At 38.8% G+C, this 16870-nt stretch overlaps 1 protein-coding gene across 6 annotated transcripts in view; it reads left to right on the forward strand.

Annotated features, from left to right (window-relative positions):
• LOC121855925 (DNA-directed DNA/RNA polymerase mu-like) overlaps positions 1-16870 on the forward strand; it is a 171495-nt gene that overhangs the window by 73115 nt on the left and 81510 nt on the right. For 5 of the 6 annotated variants that reach the window (XM_042351128.1, XM_042351127.1, XM_042351130.1 and 2 more), the window contains 2 exons: positions 12014-12099; positions 12205-12327. In XM_042351128.1, coding sequence (XP_042207062.1) covers positions 12014-12099; positions 12205-12327 — 209 coding nt within the window. The remainder of the gene's footprint in view (positions 1-12013; positions 12100-12204; positions 12328-16870) is intronic. The other variant, XM_042351129.1, reaches the window with a different exon arrangement.

The raw sequence follows: 16870 nt of genomic DNA on the forward strand, positions 1-16870 counted from the left end.
TAACCTTAAATAATAGTGTATAAATAATAATATAAGTGGACAAAAATACTAGCAAACTTACGATTTCATTTATTGAAGTGAACATCGGTCCTTACAGTAAACAATACAGTGTACAGTATATACAAGTGTGATGATTGAGGCTTATTAAAAGCCTGACCAGTCAGATGAGTCAAGGTCTGCATCTTCTTGAGGGGTGTGGGCAGGTACTGCGTCTTGTTGTTGTGAGGTGCCGGCAGCTTCTACGTCTTGTTGTTGTGAGGTGTCGGCAGGTTCGGCGATGGCAGGCACTCGGCGACTGAAGAAGTTGGTGATGGTGGTCTGTGCTTTCTTGCTTCTCATTTCCCTCTGCAGTTCTATATATGGCAACATAACATTTTCAATAGCTCTCTTTGCTTTAAGGGACCTATCAAGGGAGGGATCAATGTCATAGAGACGAGCAGAGAGGGCCTTACTCATTCTTATTACTTCACCAAGATTATCTAAAGTTAAGTTCTTATTTTCATCATCACTCACTTCATCTTCTGTTTCATCCTGCAGCTCCACTAATTGTTCTAGTTCATCACTTGTAAATGGATCTCCAACATTTCCCAATAACTCTTCTTGCACCTCTGCCGCTGTTAAGTCAGAGAACCCTTCACCTCCAACTTCATTTGCCATAGTTATTATGTTGCGTAACTGAGGCTCGGCTGTTGGGAACCCTGTGAATGTTGGGACAATTTCAGGCCACAATTTTTTCCAACATGATCGGACACAGTTCTGCGACAGTTCATTGTGGCTTTCAGCGATGAAGTTTATGCACTGTGCAATATCAAATTTCTTCCACATTTCTCTGGGTGTCACATCAGCATCTTTATCAAGGCACTCACGAATCATGCTGAAAGTCTTCTCTGCATATTTAGCCTTAAACACGACAATGACTCCCTGGTCCATTGGCTGGATGATGGAGGTGGTGTTTTTTGGCAGGAAAACCACCTCAATGTTGGGGTGGGCAGTCTTGAGTTCTTCAGAGTGGCCAGGGCAATTATCTAGATATAATACCACTTTGAACTCCATGCCAAGTTCATCCAGATAATTTTTCACCTCTCTAGCAAAGCAGTTTTTCAGCCAATCCACGCACAAATCAGATGTCATCCACGCTTTCTTGTTGTTCCTGTAGAAAACTGGTAGCAAGTTCATGTTTTTATTTTTGAGAGCCCGAGGTCGTGCGGCAGTGTATAACAACATGGGCTTAATCATATGCCCTGCCGCATTCCCACATAACATCACTGTCACTCGGTCCTTCGCAACTTTAAATCCAGGGGCACTTTTTTCCTCTTTAGAGATGTAGGTTCGGCGTGGCATCTTCTTCCACCATAGGCCTGACTCATCAGCATTAAAAACTTGTTCCGGCCTATAACCCTTTTGTGCTATGTGGTTAGCAAACTCTGCAGGGTATGCTTCCCCTGCCACAGTGTCTGCTGATGCTGCTTCGCCAGTCACTTTTATATTATGCAGCCCATAACTATGTCTGAATTTCTCGAACCATCCTTTGCTAGCTGCAAATTTTTTCAAATTGTCACCATCACCCTGATTATCACCATCACCCTGATTATCACCATCACCCTGATCATCACCATCACCAACACCATGATCATCACCTTTAGAAAACTTATCATAAAGTTCCTTAGCTTTCTGCCTAATAAATTTCGAGTCAAGTGGTATGCGGCGGCGGTTTAGGTCCTCTATCCAAATGTTCAGTGCTTTTTCCATTTTAATGAGGGCATCATCACGCACATGGCTTGTCACTTTTGATGTCACTGGTGCACTTGAAGCTAAAGCGTGCTTCAGATCCTTTGCACGTCGTTTAATTCCACGCAGACTGGATTCGTTGAGCCCAAAGTGGCGGCCAACAGCTGCGTAGCTCATACCGCTGTCGAGTTGTTTCAGCACTTCATTCAGCGTCAGCACTCGTCTTGCCCTCTTAGGTGTAGATCCAGAGGGAGCAGCAGGTCGTTTGGGAGGCATGGTGATATAAGTTGATGTGATGAACCACCAGCAAAAGTTGAAAATCAAAGACTGTTGCCCACGCGGCTTGGCTGATGTTTGTGTTCAGGGAAGGCGGGCCGCGGGTAGACGCTAGTCACGCCACTAGTGCCGCCTAGCGGCGAAAGTACAAATAAGGCCCGCAGAGTTCAAATAAAGCCAAAATAAAAATCCGGCTAAATAATCCGTCGATAATCGAAACCGTCGATAAAAAATCCGTCGATAAAGAGGGAGTACTGTACTTCAATTACTTCAATGTACAGAATATTCCTCCGGCGGGGCAATCCGTGTATTTGCAAATCCGTGTATGCTAAACCCTCGTATGTTAAGGGCCTACTGTATTGGTATTAATAGTTAGGGCCCTTTTCTTGAAATTTATAAAATACATTACGTAATGAAAACGAATAGAAATTATAAATTTATAGATTTATAAATTGCAAATAGTTGGATGGTCCATTATTATTTCATAAATACTGTATATGTACGTATACAGCTCCTCCCCGACTTACGACGGGGTTAGGGACCCAAATCCAGGTCGTAAGTCGAAAATGCTTAAATAATACATAGAAAATCTAAATTGGGTGTCTCTTTTTCTTCTCAGCACCACAAAACTCTTACTTTTAAGCTTGCCAGCCATTTTAAAGTGAATTTCAAACAAAAATTTTGTCAGTACACAGAGCAATTACTGACGTTGGGACTCGAAAATACGTAATTTGACAAAATTTTGGCATAACTGAGGCGGTCGAATGTCCGGGTGGTCGTAAATCGAGTAGGTTGTCAGTCAGGGAGTAACTGTATTAAAAAAGTTCCCAAAAAATCTCTTGATTTTATACCGTATTACTCATTATCGAGTCATCCATCATGCCACAGGTTTCATGAACTATGTATACATGTACGTGTAGTGATCTCTTCTTGAGGGAGGGGTGCAGTCGGTATCTCCTGCCATATGGAAAGGACTGATTCACATCAGCTTCCAGTTGCCATTTAGTGATTTTTCCAAAGCAATTATCCATTAATATTTGGGATGAAATGAGCGGGTAATAAGGCTTATTGTATTGATTTTGTGTACATTAAAGTCTCGACTAACTATGCGAGGTCCTTCATATCAACACCCGAGGACGAGTTACTGCACCATGTGATCTCCACACCACCCGGTGTCTCTATGACTATGCGAGGTACTTCATATCAACACCCGAGGACGAGTTACTGCACCAAGTGAACACCACACCACCCAGTGTCCCCATGACCACGTGAGGTCATTCATATCAACACCCGAGGACGAGTTACTGCACCACCTGGTGTCCCCGTGACCACGTGAGGTCCTTCATAGCAAATATTTTATCCTTTGTGCAGAATATATGAAGTTTACATTCACAATATTCCCTGACCTGCAAGGAATCCAGAAATGTCAATTATATTATCCTAACTTTAGTCTGAGTTATTATTTATTACTAAAAATGTAAATACAGTAGTACCCCGCTTAACGCGGTCAATAAAACCCACAGGGTACCGTGTTAAGTGAAAACCGCGCTAAGTGAACAACAGAACATGTGGGATTAATTCCAATAGAAACTGGCCCGATCCCCAAACTCCACTTTTTCCGACACAATACCTATGTTCTAGTAAAAATAACATCTTAATTTTATGATGGTACATGCACACAATTAATACTTAAGAGAAATAGAGAAATACAGTCGCCAAGTTAATGTCCATTCAAATAATGGACTCAACTCCCTCCCCCTCTTCTCACACTACACTGCTGGCTCTTCCCTCTCTGAGAAATTTTTGGGGGAAAACCACTAAATTTTAATAAATAATACCTCAAACTAAAGTTAGGATAATATAATTGACATTGCTGGATTCCTTGTAAGACCAGGAATATTTTGAATACAAATGTCATATATTTTGCACAAAAAATAACATATTTACTCAGAGTAAACATTATATCTAAAATTTGTATGTCTAATGCAAAATCTATGATGTTTATATTCAAAATGATCATCATATTGTAAGAATTCCAACAATGTAAATTATATTCTGGCCGGGTAATTTGTATGAATTTTATGAGCTAAAACAGGCAGTCAGGCAGGGTGGCAGGTGGGGGGTGGGGCGAATCTAAAAATAGCTCTCGAGCCGGACACTCACCTTGTATACGTGGAAAAAACCCGCGTTAAGTGAAAGTTCGGCTCTGGCGAGGCACCGCGTATACGGTAAAACGCACTAAGCGAAACCGCATTAAGCGGGGTAATACTGTATACTATTTTCACCCAACATTTCTCTGGTAGGGAGGGAAGGTGGGAGGTGGGGGGTGGGGGGAGGGTTGGGACCGACCGACCCAGCTGGCGTGAGTGTGAGGAGGGGGGAAGGCAAGGTGGGGTACTTTGATTGACAGATAGCGTCGTGAAGAATATTTTTTTTTTATTAACTGAAGATATTTGTTTTAGCTCATAAAATTCATACAAATTACTCGACCAGAATATAATTTACATTGCTGGAATTCTTACAATATGATGATCATTTTGAATATAAACATCATGGATTTTGCATTAGACATACAAATTTTAGATCTAATGTAATAATTTGGTTTGGACAAAGCAAATATTTTATCTTTTGTGCAAAATATATGAAGTTTACATTCAAATTATTCCCTGGCCTGCAAGGAATCCAGAAATGTAAATTATATTATCCTAACTTTAGTCTGAGGTATTATTTATTACTAAACGTTAAAATCTAGTGTTTTCACCCAACATTTCTCAGAGAGGTAGGAGCTAGTGAGCTAGGAAGAGGGGGGGGGGGGGATTTGAGTCCATTATTTAAATGGACATTAACCTGGCGACTGTATTTCTCTTAAATATTAATTGTGTGAGCATACCATCATAAAATTTAGATGTTATTTTTACTACAACATAGGTATTGTGTTGGAAAAAGTGGAGTTTGGGGGTCGGGCCAGTCTCTATTGGAATTAATCCCATATGTTCTGTTGTTCACTTTACGCGGTTTTCACTTTTCGCGGTACCCTGTGGGTTCAATTGACCGCGTAAATCGGGGTACTACTGTATATAATATCTCAGACTAAAGTTAGGAGAATATAATTTGCATTGCTGGAATCCTTGCAAGACAGCAAATAATTTGAATATAAATGTCATATATTTTACACAAAAGATTAAATTTTTGCTTTGTACCGGTATTAAATTTCTGAAATTAGATCTAAAATTTGTATGTCTAATGCAAATTATAGCTTGTTCATATTCAAATTAATCACTATCTTATAAGAATTCCAGCAATATAAATTATATTCCGGCCGGTCATTTCTTTGCAATTTTATGAGCAAAAAACAAAAGCTCAACTAAACGACATAAATAAATAAATTAAATACTTCACCAGACCTTGGCGCTAACTGTCAAAGTACACCTCACTTCCCGCTCCCCCCTGCTCCTCCCTCTTCCCACGCTCGCTCACTCCCTCACTACCCACCACCTTCCCAACAAAGGTTTGGTGGTTTTCAGTAGGCTTTAAGATTTATCTTATATAATATCTCAGACTAAAGTAAGAAGAATATAATTTGCATTGCTGGAATCCTTGCAAGACAGCGAATAATTTGAATATAAACGTCATATATTTTGCACAAGAGATAAAATTAATCACCTGTATCACATTACAGTAGTTATTTAAGAGTTCTAGTGTATACAGTGGTCATGTGACTCTTTAGCAACTTTAACCCTTATTTTTGACAATTTTTGGCCCAATTTATTTTAAAATATCTTTACCATAGTGAATTTAAGCATTTGCTTTACCCATTGACCTGCCATCTGAGGAAAAAAATTTTGACCATCAACTCATTTATTATTTAGTACATTTGATCACAGTACAGGTTTGCCCTTAGGACAATTATTTCTTATACTTTTTTCACAATATGTATGTAGGATGGTGTGTGCATGTAAATGGGTAAAAATAAATGAAGGAAGAAAAATGTGTACAGTATAGTCTGCATTTACGTGGGTTTTGTTTACGCGCTTGGTCATTTACGCGGTGCCTTGCCAGAATGAAAATCTTTAATTACGTGGTAAATTTGGTCATTTATGTGGCAAGCGGCTGGAGAGGTCCAGACCGGCGCCCCATTTTTTACCCACGTGGTCCATTCTTGACCATACGCGGGAAGAGGCGCGGTGAGAGGTGCGCATTAGGCTGCTCTTACGTTATCGCTGACGTCATATGACGTATCGGACTGTGATTGGGCCACGCATCCTCACCACCCACGCATTCCCTCCTCCGCTAGCTGTGATTGGTCTAATGTAACATGATGTGCCCTGACACCATAGGGTAGAAGTCGCTGACCTAGCAGGGCCTGTCTCATTGTTCTCAGTCCGCGTATACAGTTCTCTCTTGTTCCCGCTTTTCCCTTCACAACTCACAATGGCTTCTGTGGGACCCCCACCACCAGAGAAAAACATTGAATTACCTGGACCAAGCCATGATAATGTGAAGGAAATCATCAAGTTGGGGGAGAAACTTAAGCTCATCCTTGACAATGACCCAGACAAGCATCGGTATGAAGTGTCTAATGACCATCTGACGAAAGTTATGGAGCTGTATATACAGATCTATCTCGACAACATCAATGCTAGTCGTCAACGTAGTATTAAGGACTTCTTCGCCTGCAACCCACCACAACCAGCCCAAGTCAGTGATAGTGATATTGACAGTGAGGATATGGACTTTGAGAGGTTTGTCTGGGAGGCCCTGCAAACCTCTGCGAGTAGTGAAAGTGATTCACCGGAGGGCAACTAATCTGCCCTCTGCCTTGGAACCAGCCGCCATCCACGTGTGCCGACCCAGCTTTTCTACTAGCGTAAGTGTTAAAAAACCTAATATTATTGATATTTCTCTTAATTATTAATTGTGTGTGCATACCATCATAAAATTAAGATGTTATTTTTACTACAACGTACGTATTGTGTCTGAAAAAGTGGAGTTTGGGGGTCGGCCCAGTTTCTATTTCAATTAATCCCGTATGTTCTGTTATTTCATTTACGCGTTTCTCGTTTTACACGGTACTCCATGGGTTCAATTGACCACGTAAATGCAGACTATGCTGTACTTAAATGTACGTACTACACTATAGGAATAAAAAATTTTATTTCGTGCAAAATATATGATGTATACAGCTACTCCTCGACTTACGACATACTCGAGCTACGACCACCTGGACATACGACCGCCTCAGTCATACCAAAATTTTGTCAAATTACGTACAGGTAGACCCCGACTTACAATCACATGGACTTACGTCCATTGGTACTTACGACCTGCTCTGACCGTACGTCCGTCGGGACATACGACTGCGGCAGTCGTGACCAAAAATATTTTCAAATGACGTGTGCATTTTCTATACCGAAGCGTTTCCGTCCGGAGCGAGAGGGTGGCGCGTCTCGGGTCGCCTCGTGGGTACACTCACTCAGTGGAGCACTTTGTTTGTGTTTGGCTATCGTATCCTATGCTGATCGCGCTGTGAACTTTCGTTATTATCGTATTTAATTGACTTTATGATGACTGGAAAGCGTAAAAGTGAGAGTGCTGGTGGTGTTCCAAAGAAAAGGAGACAGGCAATTACTTTTGAGATGAAAATGAAGATAATAACACAGTATGAGAATGGAAAAACAGTAGCAACAATCTCACGTGACCTAGGTTTCTCACACTCGACTATATCCACTACAGTCGACCCTCGTTAATTCGGACTAATGGGGGGGGGGGGGTGTCCGTTTTAGCCGATTGTCCGAATTAACTGATTTAGGGGTTAATATTGCATAATATTGCATTGTACAGCAATGTGTATGTTTATTTGAGTGCCCCGTCATAGTTGTCCGTTTTCTCTCACTTCAGGATGCCTGAGTCGTCCGTTTTCTCTTAATCTTAGAGTGCACCAGAGACTTCATTATTCCCTAGAAGTGACACAGAATTTGATATTGCAACTGGGGTTGCAATTGTTGAGGCAACTTAGGTATGTCTGATTACAGTTGGAATATTCAAGATCCATTGTGAGTGATGTTTAAAGCTTCAACTGTCTTTATGGTTGGTAAAACTTGTCAAGTCTGTCAGTCTGAGTGGCATGTGTGAGGCCTTGTGTTTGTACAACTGCTAAATATATAAATATATAATGTTATGGTAATTATCAGAAACACACATAGGCATGACTAGGTTTATTACAAAGTGATGGAAAGGATACTGTACAGTGGGTAGTCCGCAAAACATGTAGCCATGTCTCTTTATTTGAGTGCCCCATCATAGGAGTTCGTTTTCTCTCACTTCAGGATGCCTGAGTCGTCCGTTTTCTCTTAATCTTAGAGTGCAGTGCACCAGAGACTTCATTATTCCTTAGAAGTGACACAGAATTTGAAATTGCAACCCCAATTGCAACTGGGACAATCCCAGAACCAGAAATTTGATACGGACAGTTCAGATTTCATCCGAATTATCCAAAATACAGATTAAAGGGGTCCGAATTAACTAGGGTCGACTGTATATTCTGAAGGACAAGGAACGTATTCGTGAAGTAGTGAAAGGAACAACACCTATAAAAGGAACTATAATATCAAAGAGAAGACAAGGTCCTATTCACGATATGGAAAAATTATTGGTGATATGGATAGAAGACCAGATTCAGAAGCGTGTACCCTTAAGCCTTCTAACCATACAGGCTAAAGCAAGAAGCCTGTTCCAAAACCTGAAGGAGCAGGCAGGAGATGAATGTGATCAAACCTTTACAGGAAGTCATGGGTGGTTTGATAGATTTAAAAAACGCTACAGTCTACACAATGTTAAGGTCAGTGGAGAGGCAGCTAGTGCTGATGTTGGTGCTATTGCGAACCACGCCATCTATTGTGTCATGATCTAACTACCCAGCACTACCGAGCAACGCCATCTAGGGACGCGACCCGAGTATGACTAGTCTTAGTCACCACTCCGGGTTTCCTTTCTCCATATCCTGGTTGTTGCGTCACCTCCTCCAACACTTCCTCATCAGCTCCGGATCGAGGAGAGTTCAGTTCACTCTGGGAAGTGACCACACTTGGATTACCTATCCTGGAAACCTACGGCACAGTGACTACCTACCATCTTCTTCAATACTCAGCCCTACTCGTCAGACACTTCAGCACCGCACTTGAGTATTGTAACCCTATATTACCTCCCACCTCCACTTGCTTCAGATTGTTGTATGTTGTATAAATATGTATATACTGTTAAGCCAATGTTGCGTATGTTTAAGTTAAGTATGGTTAAGGGTAAATTATAGAAAGCTGGATATTTTGTTAAGGAATTTATGGTACTTTATTATACACAACAAAAACTCGCATCCTTTGTCTACCCTTTTATAGTCCGATTGTCTTTGTTTGTTTAGTTTTTTTATTGTTGTTGCCTGTTGGGATCTGGGTAGACTTTTAACTATATTCTAAACCAGTTTCTAAATCCCCAACTCGTAACAGTGCTGCCGAAGCTTTTAAGGAGGAGTTAGATGAAGTGATTGTGGAAGGGAATTATTTCCTTGAGCAAATATTCAATGTGGATGAGACTGGATTATTGTGGAAGCGCATGCCTGAGCGGACCTACATCCACAAAGAGGTGAAAACAATGCCAGGATTCAAGGCATTCAAGGACAGATTTACACTTCTGTTGGGGGGGGAATGTTGCTGGTTTCAAGCTAAAGCCCTTCATGATCTATCATTCAGAGAACCCCAGGGCTTTTAAACATGTCAGCAAGCACACACTGCCAGTGTTTTATCGCAGTCATAAGAGAGCCTGGATGACCCTATTACTGTTTGATGATTGGTTCATGACTTGTTTCATTCCACGAGCCAAGGAGTATTGTCTGCAACAACAGATTCCATTCAAGATTTTACTGATTTTCGATAATGCTCCGGGACACCCACCACACCTGGACGATATGCACCCTGATGTTAAGGTAGAGTACATTCCACCTAACACTACCTCTATCATCCAACCCATGGATCAAGGTGCTATTGCTGCCTTTAAAGCGTATTATTTACGCACGATCTTTGCTCCGGCTGTTGCTGCTACTGAAGGTGAATAAACGCTCAGAGAGTTTTGGAAGGAGTGCAACATTTTGTCATGTATAAAGAACATTAGTGCAGCATGGGATCAGGTTACAAAACATTGCATGAATGGAATATGGAAGAAAATCCTGAAAAGATATGTGAACAGTTTCAAAGGATTTAATGAAAATGAAGTTATTTCGGATATTAGTAACAAGATAGTGGAGTTAGGTAAACAGCTGGAGTTAGAAATTGATAATGAAGATTTTGGACAGTTGGTTGAAAGTGTAGCAGAAGAGCTCAGTAACGAGGATCTTATTGAACCAGATGCACAGAAAATTGCAGAGGAAGAAGAGAGACAAAATGTAGAAGAAGAACCTGCACCCCCCAAAAAGTTTTCAGTGAAACATATGGCAGAGGCATTTGCTACAATTAATAAAGGAATGCAAATGTTTGATGGCATGGATCAAAATTATGAGCGTTATGCCAAAGTTGACAGAATGGTCCAAGAGTCACTGGCTTGCTACAGGGAGATTTATAATGAAAAGAAAAAGCAAACTGTGCAGTCCAAATTGGACATCTATTTCAAGAAGTCCCCCAGTGCTGCCTCTTCACTCCCTCAAGATGATCCAATACCTTCAACCAGCAAGTTTCCACAGCACATAAACCTGTCTGAAGAAAGCGACACTGATGACCCACCCAGCCCTGTCTCCTCTTCTGCTTCTTCCAATTAATATAGTCTCCATGAATCCTGTAAATAGAAAATTATGGGGGCCCTGTGTGCACTCAGATGACTACATTTAAGGTAAGTGCTCAGTCACACTATCCATCCCTCATTATTTATTACTTTTACTGTACTGTAGCCATTCCTCATTATTTATTACGTTTAGTGTACAGTATTTCATTGTAGATTTTTAATTTTTTTTGACAAAAAAGTACAGTATTTGTGAAATTTTTTTTTTTTTTTTAATTTTTTTTATTGAAATTTTTTTTTATCTATGACGGACTTACAACTTGGATATGGATCCCTAACCCCGTTGTAAGTTGGGGAGCTCCTGTATTTTCGAGTCCCAATGTCAGTGTTTGCGCTTTGTACTGACAAAATTTTCATTTTTAATTCACTTTAAAATGGCTGGGAAGCTTAAAAGTGAGAGTTTTGTGTTGCTGAGAAGAAAAAGAGACACCCATTTTAGATTTTCTATGTATTATTTAAGCATTATCGACTTACGACCAATTCGACTTACGACCTGGATTTGGGTCCCTAACCCCGCCGTAAGTCGAGGGGAGCAGCTGTATATTCAAATTATTCGCTGTCTTGCTAGGATTCCATCAATGCAAGTTATATTCTGCTGAGACACAACTGGCGCCTCACACCTGCATGGGTCATGCTTTGGCCGCGTCAGGTAATGTTTGGCGTCACTCTGGGTATGTCACATTTTTATTAAATTTTTTTCTGATTATTTGTGAGAGTATTTTCCAATTATTATTTATTTGTATGTGTTTTGTGTGTGTGTGTGTGTGTGTGTGTGTGTCTACACACACACACACAAAAACACATATATACAATACAGGTAAAAGAAATAATTGTCCTAAGGGCAAACACATAAAGGGAATATGCTGTACATTTCTTTTTACACAAGTAAAAGTAAAAATGTACCCCCCCCCTCCCCTCCACCCCCGATCTGCACCTGGGGCCTGCTGACTCTCGGGGTGAGTGATTTGAATTTTTTCCCCAGACCCAAATTCATAATAAGGTGGAAAACTTTCATATCTTGATATAGTGGTGTCTATTTAGGAATTTCATATAAGTGAAATTTTGTATCTCAATCGTTCGTATTTCAAGGGACACCTGTATATATTTGAAGAATAATTAAAAGTGCATTGTATAGATTTTTAACGGAGGCAGTGATTTGATTACTAATTTTATTATATTCTTTTCACAGAACACGTGCCTTTTGACAAGGATCACTTCAATAGTAATATGTTGGAGAGAAATGCCCCACTGAAACACTTCAACCTACAACTTATGGTGCGTTATATAGATGTTTTCTTACAAGTATCTCTTTGTGACCAGTACTCTTATTGTATAGTTCTGTGGCATACTACAGTACATTATTTGTGGCCTTTTCCTTAGGAACCGTTGGCGTTTTTAAGTGACTACTGGATTGTGATGGGAGATGAACGAAGATCTCTAGCCTATGCCAAAGCAGCTGCTACCATCAAGTGTCTTCCCTTTCCTGTAACAATGATGGAACAGGTATGATAATGTGATCTGGCATTACCTTTAGCGTTAGGAAAATGAAGGAAAAGTAACCTTTATCTCCAGAAATGGAGGGACATATAGTATCTCCAGAAATGGAGGGATATATAGTATCTCCAGAATTGGAGGGAGATATAGCCCATATCTCCAAAAATGGAGGGGGAGGTAGTCCTATCACCAGAAATGGAGGGAGATACAGCCCTTATCTCCAGAAATGGAGGGAGATGAAGCAACTGAGAGGCAGAAAGTGAACTGCTAGTGTGGCTAATTGCCTTCTCCCCTAAGTGGGAACTCATACTCTTTAGGATCCATTTTAGAAACTTTGGTGAGTTGGAATGGTCTGAATATTTCAGGAAATAGTTCCAGCTACCAATAAATAGAGCATCCTTGGTGTAGACCTGCAACCTTGTGTGTGATCCTTGAGTCAACTAATCAAAGGTTAACTGGCCTTAAACAATCCTTTACATGTAGTAATGCTCTCAACCCACTTCATATTTTACTACATACAATCTTTCAAATTTTCCCGCTATTTATATACTGTGTTGAAAATGTTTTTGGAGTAGTTGTACTTGTTTTCAACTAATTTTTATCATTCTCTACACATCTTACATATCTCTCTTAATGACAGCTTTTCTCTTTATTGAGGTCTTTGTGCCTCTTGATCCATGCCAAGTAACAGTAGGAGAGGCGTTAAGGTAAAAGATCCATACATATACAGCTCACCTATTTCAAATACAGATTTATGCACTGCAATTATGTCGACATGATAGAAAAAACAACAGGTTTTGTCCGGTGTAATGAAATATTTTAAAATGACAAGCATCCTTCTTGTAACAGTTTAGGCTTGCCTGGAAAATGGAGTGCTATAAGAAACAGCTCAGTAAGAAGTCAGTATAGAGTAACATAGTTCCAGTGGAGATGTGTTTGCCTCTAGGTAGTAGGCAGCTATCAATAGGGAGGTACTACACATTATGGAAGCATAATGTGTTGTCTAATGGTAGACCCTGCTGTCATATGGCATCACAAAAATTGTGACCAAGTCCCAGGTTGCTAATCTGACTTTGTGCCTCATTTACACACAATTGAGGGTCTCAGTTGTTTCTCTTGCTTTGACATCACACAGATACGGTGAACCCTTGTTTAACCGACCTATATGTGGGAAGGGGTGGGTTGGAAAAGCCGATAAATCGGATAATTGAGGCACTGTACAAAAAATATGTTATTGCACATAAGATAATCACTTGAGATTAGGTAATAATCATATGTGAGAGTAAAGAGTGCAAATATATGTAAATATAGGTGCAATATACAGCTCCTCCCCGACTTACGACGGGGTTAGGGACCTAAATCCAGGTCGTAAGTCGGAAATGCTTTAATAATACATAGAAAATCTAAAATGGGTGTCTCTTTTTCTTCTCAGCACCACAAAACACTCACTTTTAAGCTTGCCAGCCATTTTAAAGGGAATTACAAAATTTTTTTTTGTCTATGTACTGACTTTGGGACTCGAAAATACGTAATTTGACCAAATTTGGGTATGACTGAGGCAGTTCGTAAGTAAATTGCTTTTCTTCTAATTTTCAAGAAGTTGGAAGTCTCAGTGTCTTTCTTTTCACTTTTGCATTCTCACCAATATCAAACTTCATGGAAAACTACCTTTATTTTTCTTAAGATCTTTCTCTGTTTTCACACCAACACCATACTCAGCAGCTAACTTAGCAATGGAAGCACCAGAGTCTACTTTATCTAAAATCTGCATTTTCTTCTGATTATTGCAACATGCTTCCCCTTCACTTCATGCTTTTAGAAGACATTCCTGGAAAAGATGGAAAGAAATAAACTTAGAAAATCTAAAGCTTGCACTTTTTCAACAAAAATAACGAAATGCACTTTACAGTACAGCGATCCCTCGGTTAACGAACGCCTTGATTAACAAAATTTCGGTTAACGAATTACCTTCCATAAGATTCTTCACTTTGGTTAACGAAAAAATTTCGGTTAACGAATTCCTTAGGAATTTTTCCCAACATGTTTTCGCTTGCATTTGACTGTTCACCAGCTTTAGTATTAGTCCGCCAATACAGTAATCGGTTCTAGGGCTTAAATTCCTTACCATTTTAGTAAATATCAAGAAGGTTGTACTATTCAATAATTTTAAAAGTTTTATATTAAATTTTTTGTAATTTTAACAATTATTGAACATACCGTATATCTCGGCTTATAAGACGGAATTTGAACATTAAAAAAATCTGCCCAAAGTTAGGGGGTCGTCTAAACCACCAAGTATAAAATTCTTACCTCTTAAATATTGTGGTTTAGTTTGTCAAGAGTGGTGATGGAAACATCGTAAGCCACTCACAAGGTCTTACCACTAATTATTTTATACTGAAACTTACGTTTGGCAAGCTGGATTCAAATTAAGATTACCGGTATATTAAAATAATAAAAATGTATTATAAACCTGTCTAACATACCGTAAAAGAGAATTATACCCCTGTAATAAACACAGCTATCATCACACACCCCTCCCCACGCCCCCCCCATTTGCCAGTGAGGAGACAAGAAAGGGAAAGTGACCGCGAGATTGGGCTATTTTTAGCCGTGGAGGTGGTCAGTAATGCATATCGGTATATTTACTGATAATAATACTTAAAATTTATTTTTTTACAAGGAATATTCAGTAAATGACTGCATTAATTCTTGAAACTACTGACAGTTAAATACAGACGCTTAAGTGACGTCACTAGTGTTTACACTACACCAGCTGGTAACATTTGATGCCATTACTTGAAGTGAATTGGCCTTATTTAAAGTAACTAACCATAAATAAATACAAAAAGTAAAAAAAAGATCAAAAGTGAGAAATAATATACTGTATGTATGTTGTGTTGTCAAAGTTAGAGGAACAATTCAAACTGCAATTGTGTGTAAATGAGGCAGAAAGTCAGGTCAGCGCTGAACCTGGGACTTGGTCACAATTTTCGTGATGCCATATGGCAGCAGGGTCTACCATTAGACAACACATTATGCTTCCAATATCTTCCCAGGCGGTAGTATCTACCTGTTTGGTAGCTGCCTACTACCTACACAATTTTTAGTAATATTACTTTGATACATGATAAATTAGACAATGAAAATAAACATCAAATTTAATTACCAAGACGCTTCCCATTGGCAGCTGTAAGAAGAGGGGGAGATGGGCTACTTTTATCCCGTCTTTGTGTCTGAAGTGGCCAGTAATACCATATATTTACGGTATCTCCTATAAATAATCAATTTAAAATTTATTTTTTACATAGAATATTCAGTAAATGACTTTTAAATAAATAAACAAATAATTCGGTAAATCTATTTCAAGTAAATGGAAAATAAGCAAACAAATGTTATTCACCACCACCCCTTCCCTCTGGCTCAGAGTGAAATGGAGGGGAGATAAAGAAGGCTATTTATAGCCCGTCTTTGTGTCTGAAGTGACCAGTATCCTAATGCACCATAAATAATTCATTTAACATTTATTTTTTGTACATATATTTTGTTGTATATATATATATATATATATATATATATATATATATATATATATATATATATATATATATATATATATATATATATATATATATATATATATATATATATATATATATATATATATATATATATATATATATATATCATGTAAATCCACAATGAAAATGTGGCTAAGATAAATCTTGTTAAAATCATACGGGAAAATGGAAACAACGGAGCACCTTAGCTTTCGTCTTTATTCAAGACATCTTCAGAGGCAACTGGATTACATGGACAGAGAGAGGTGTTGATTATATATATATATATATATATATATATATATATATATATATATATATATATATATATATATATATATATATATATATATATATATATATATATATATATATATATATATATATATATATATATATATATATATATATACAGTGGTACCCCACTTAACGCGGTCAATTGAACCCAGAGGGTCCCGCGTTAAGTGAAAACCGCGTTAAGTGAATAACAGAACATATGGGATTAATTCCAATAGAACCCAGCCCGACCCCCAAACTCCACTTTTTGACGACAAATATCTATGTTGTAGTAAAAATAACATCTTAATTTTATGATGGTACATGCACACAATTAATACTTAAGAGAAATAGAGAAATACAGTCGCCAAGTTAATGTCCATTCAAATAATGGACTCAACTCCCTCTCCCTCTCACACTACACAGCCGGCTAACAGATGGTCGGTCGGTCCCTCCCTCCCCCCCCCACCCCCCACCAACCGTCCCAAGGAGATGTGTGGGATAACCTCAAACTAAAGTTAGGAAAATATAATTGACATTGCTGGATTCCTTGTAAGACCAGGAATATTTTGAATATAAATGTCATATATTTTGGACAAAAGATAACATACTTACTCAGATTAAACATTTTATCTAAAAATTGTATGTTTAATGCAAAAAATATGTTGTTTATATTTAAAATGATCACCAAATTATAAGAATTCCAGCAATGTAAA

The sequence above is a fragment of the Homarus americanus genome, unplaced genomic scaffold, assembly GCF_018991925.1.
Source record: "Homarus americanus isolate GMGI-L3 unplaced genomic scaffold, GMGI_Hamer_2.0 scaffold19117, whole genome shotgun sequence".
Classification (NCBI taxonomy): domain Eukaryota; kingdom Metazoa; phylum Arthropoda; class Malacostraca; order Decapoda; family Nephropidae; genus Homarus; species Homarus americanus.